Consider the following 5,021-nt stretch of genomic DNA (forward strand, 5'->3'; position numbering starts at 1 on the left):
CAAGGCTAGATGGTAAAGGCAGGAATCAAAGAAATCGCCAAAGACAAAGAAGTCATCCATGAATACTTCGAGGAATTTCTCAACCATGTTTGAAAAAATTGAGAGCATACACCTTTGAAAGGTTGCATGTGCATTACAAAGGCCGAATGGCATTCTTCTGTAAGCAAACACTCCTTACGGGAATGTGAATGTTATTTTCTCTTGATCTTGAGGATCTACTGCAATTTGATTGTAGCCTGAGTAGCCATCCAAGAAGCAGTAGAATGCATGCCCAGCTAATCTTTCCAGCATCTGGTCCATGAATGGTAGGGGAAATGATCCTTTCTTGTGGCTTTGTTGAGTCTTCTATAATCAATACACTTATGCCATCTTGTAACTGTTCTCATTGGAATCAGTTTGTTCTTCTCATTGTGGATCACTGTCATCCTGCCTTTCTTGGGTACAACATGGACATGGCTTATCTAGGGGCTATCTGAGATGGGGTAAATAATCCCTGTTTCACATAGTTTTGTGACTTCTTTTTGAACTACTTCCTTCATAGCTGGATTCAGTCGCCTCTGCAGTTGCACCACTGGTTTTGCATCCTCTTTGAACCTAATCTTGTGCATGCAACGAGTTGGACTAATTCCCTTTTAAGTCACTTATGGTCCACCAAGAGTTGTTCTGTGGGTCTTCATCACTTAAATCAGTGCTTGTTCTTCTTACGGCTCTAGAGTAGAGCTTATGATCACTGGATAAGTGTCACCATCTCCTAGAAACACGTATTTCAAGGATGATAGTAATGGCTTGGGCTCGAGTTTGAGAGGTCTATCTTCCACTTTAGGAGCTCTTAACGATTCCTCCTATTCTCCTGATGCCTCTATGTCAAGCGTGTCATACCCAGTGGGTCGATGATATCAATCTTCATACATTCCTCTGGTGTGTCAGGGTACTGCATGGCCCTGACAGCATTCAGTACGAATTCGTCCTCATCAACTTGCAGTGTCACTTCCCCCTTTTTGCACATCAATGAGGGTTTTCCTGTAGCCAAATAGGGTCTTCCTAGAATAATGGATACATTCTTGTGTTCTTCCATGTTCAACACCATGAAGTCTGTGGGAAACGCAAAGGGTCCAACCCTTACGATCATGTCTTCAACCACTCCTGATGAGAACTTGGTGGATCCATCAGCGAGCTGCAGGCAGATGCGGGTAGGCTTGACATCTTGGTTCCCAAGTTTCCTTATTAGTGATGAAGGCATCAGATTGATGCTTGCTCTAAGATCACATAGGGCTTTCCTTATGTGACCGTCCCCGAGAGTGCAAGGTATCACAAAACTCTTGGGGTCTTGATGTTTCTCTGGCAGGGTCCTCTGGATGACTGCACTTCATTCTTCAGTAAGGAGGACAGTCTCTACCTCCCTCCAATCCTTCAAGTGGCTTAATATGTCCTTCATGAACTTGGCATAGGAGGAAATTTGTTCAAAGGCTTCTGCGAATGGGATCTTGATCTCCAGTGTCTTTAGGTAACCCGCAAACCTGGCAAATTGCTTATCCTTTTCTGCTTGACAGAGTTTTGAGAATATGGCATCCTAGTCCTGTAATCAGGTATGCTGAGTGGTACAGGGTGAGTGTTCACGGTGCCAGAAGAAGGATTACCAACTAGTTTCAGAGAGGTGTTCCCTGAACGTGCACCTGCTTGGCTTCCCTCATTTGGGCGTTCAACGCCCATGCTGGTCCTTTCCTGGCATTGAATGCCAATATTCCCCCCTTCTGGGCATTGGATTCCACTACTGCCCCTCTAATAAGAGAATTGTTACCGGTTTAGAATCAATCAAAACAAGAATCAATTCGTTGGTAGCATAGTCCAAACCAACAATAAATTCTCAAGATCAAATATTAAATCCAATACAAAATATAAACCGAGAGTAATTAAACCTCGGGTCGTCTTCCCTAGGAGTTGCAATGAAATGTACAATTATTGGTTATGAGGGAATGGGGATTTTAAGATAGCAAGTGGCAAGACATTAAAGTGCAAGGAAGTAAATAGACATGCAAGAAATTAAAGCTCAAAGCAAGTAAATCAAAAATATAATTCAAGTGGCAAAAAGTAGGAACTCTTAACAAGGATTAGGAGTTAAGGATTCCTATCCTAATCATAGACCACAAACATGATAATTGCTAAGAATTAATCCCAATTAGTCTATCCTAATATCGAGAATAAGTCAAAAGGGCATAATTGATCTCAATCTACAAGTCCTAATCAACTCACTAATTAACTTAGTGAAAGATTAGCGTTAGTGAAAACTAAACCAACTAACAATCCTAATCACAACATCGAATGGACATCTATGATTCAAAGTCACCTAATTATCCAATTCCAAGCCAAGAGTGTGAACTAGGCAAAAGCTAAAAGAGACATTTTATGAAACACCTAACATGCATAAAAGGGAAAATATCATAAATTGCAATAAAAAATAAATTCTATAACTACCAATTGTAATAAAATGATAATAACAACTCAAACAAGCATTAAAGAGAGACATAAAACATCAAAATTGCATTAAATGAAATTGAAAGTAACAAGAGTGTTCATAAACTATAAATGACAAAATTGAGGAAATAACAAAAGAAATGAAGAAGATCAAAGCAAGAGAGCATGAAAACATAAGTGAAATTACACTAAAGCAAGAATTAAATACTGAAATTAAAGAGAAAGTAAACTATAAACCCTAATTCTAGAGAGAAGGGGGAGCTTCTCTCTCTAGAAAACCAACAAAAATATGTAAAAACCTAAACCTAAGTGCTCCCCCTTCATCCTTCCTCAATTTGGCTTGAAATAGCTTCCGAAATGAGTTGGATTAGGCTTTGGAGGCTCAAAAATCGCCCACAGCGATTTGCAATTAATGACCTCACGTGCATGCACGCGTGCGTACGCACGACCTATTGTGCGTACGCACGGTTGCGCAAACTTTCCATTGTGTGTACGCATGACATTTGGTGCGTACGCATCCTTGCACGAAGTCACCATTGTGGGTACACACGCATCACTGTGCATATGCACCTTTGGTGCAGCTTCCAAACTTCATTTTCTTCATGATTTCTCCCTTTTGGATGCTCTTACTTCACTTCTTCAACCCAAACTTGCCTTGAAAACCTGAAATCACTTCACAAATGCATCAAGGCACTAAATGGGACAAAGTGAATAAAATTTAGCAATAAAAAAGCCTAAAGAGCATGTTTTCACTTTCAAGCACAAATTAGGAAGACATCATGAAACTATGCTATTTCAATGGATAAATGCAAGAAAAGTCAATGAAATCCACCTAATTAAAGCAAATAAATACCATGAAATTTGGATTCATCACCCTCCTTGGGCATTCAATGCCCCTCATGGTGTCCTGGGCGGCTTCTTGTTCATCTTCTGTCATTTTCTCATCCCCTTGCTTCTTACTATCTTGAGACTCGGTGTGCAAGGTCCTTCCACTCCTTAGTTGGATGGCTTGACACTCTTCTCTTATCCATTCAGATAAATCCTATTCAGCTTGGTGCAGTCGTGCCTCTATATTCTTGTTGGAGGCATGGGTTTCTTGTAACACTCCCTGCAAATTTAGCAACTATTGTGTGAGGGAGTGTAGCTGCTGGGTCAATGATTCACTTTGTTTTGGATGGTCTGATTCAGTGGACACTGCCTTGACCTTTCCTTTCATTGCAGTCTCACTAGATGAATATAGATGCTGGTTGGTGGCAACTGTCTCAATGAGTTCTTGAGCTTCTTCGATTGTCTTTCTCATGTGTATGGAACCACCTGCAGAATGATCTAGGGACATCTTCGCTATATCTGTGAGTCCGTAATAGAAAATGTCGAACTTTACCCATTCTAAAAATATTTTCGTGGGACATTTCTGTAGCATCATTATGTATCACCCCAAAGAATCATAAAGGGACTCATTCTCTTCTTGTCTGAAGCCTTGAATACCCAGCCTTAGCTGGGTTAGCTTCCTTCGGGGGTAGCACTGGTTCAAGAATTTGTCCACCAGCTTATCCCATATTTTCAAGCTTGATTTTTGCTGAGTATCTAGCCACCTCTTTGCTTAGCTTTTTATAGCAAATGGGAAGAGCAGCAGCCTATAGACATCCTGATCTACTCTGTCGGCTCGTACTGTGTCAGAAATTTGTAGAAAGTCTGCATGGAATTTTGTGGGTTCTTCATGTGGAAGCCCATGATACTGGCAGTTTTGCTGCACTAAAATAATCAACTGCGGGTTGAGCTCAAAGTTAGCTGCTCCAATAGGTGGTATACAAATACTTCTTCCTTAAAAGTCAGGAGTGAGAGCTGTATAAGACCCCAATGTTCTTCTTGGTTGTGCATTCTCAAGTGAATCCATAATGAATTTTTCCTGTTCCTGCTTATACAAACAAGAAGTAAAGCAAAGAAAATGTGGGGGCCTCTATGTCAAAGTATAGAGGGCTTCTAGTAAGCTGTCCTAAAGAGATATAAAATAGATTAATATAATATTGCTAATAATAAGGATGAAAAAATCAAAATAGAAACACAAGAATCAATCTAAAATTTAAGATTTGAAAAGGAAATTAGTTTCAAAATATTTTTGAAATTCGAAAAGGAAACAAACTGAAGGGACGCCAAACTTAAAAGTTTTGAAATCAAATATCATAAATTTCGAAAAGCAGAATGAGAAACACTAAAAGACACCACACTTAAAATTTTTGAATTCAAATAAAGAAAAACACAAAGAAGTTTTCGAACAACCAGGAAAGAAAATAACAACAATTTTTTATTCAAAAACTCAAGAAAAGAAACGAAAATCAAAGGGACACCAAACTTAAAAATTGATGCAGGACTCAAACAAAAGAAAAAGATGATTAAAGATGAAAATATTTTTGAAAAAAAATTGAAAAAGAAAATAAGAAACACAATTAACAAAAAAACAGTAAAAAGTACCTGATCTAAGGAGCAAGACAACCGGTAGTTTGTCAATCTCGAACAATCCCCGGAAACGACACTAAAAACTTGGTGCGCGA

At 39.2% G+C, this 5,021-nt stretch overlaps 1 protein-coding gene across 1 annotated transcript; it reads right to left on the reverse strand.

Annotated features, from left to right (window-relative positions):
• LOC107640733 lies at window positions 860–1,710 on the reverse strand. The gene is made up of 2 exons (XM_016344234.1): window positions 1,518–1,710; window positions 860–1,359 (listed from the first exon to the last, which is right to left on the reverse strand). Exons 1-2 carry the CDS (start codon window positions 1,708–1,710, stop codon window positions 860–862), a joined length of 693 nt encoding a protein of 230 aa, XP_016199720.1.

Source organism: Arachis ipaensis, chromosome B05 (genome assembly GCF_000816755.2).
Source record: "Arachis ipaensis cultivar K30076 chromosome B05, Araip1.1, whole genome shotgun sequence".
Classification (NCBI taxonomy): domain Eukaryota; kingdom Viridiplantae; phylum Streptophyta; class Magnoliopsida; order Fabales; family Fabaceae; genus Arachis; species Arachis ipaensis.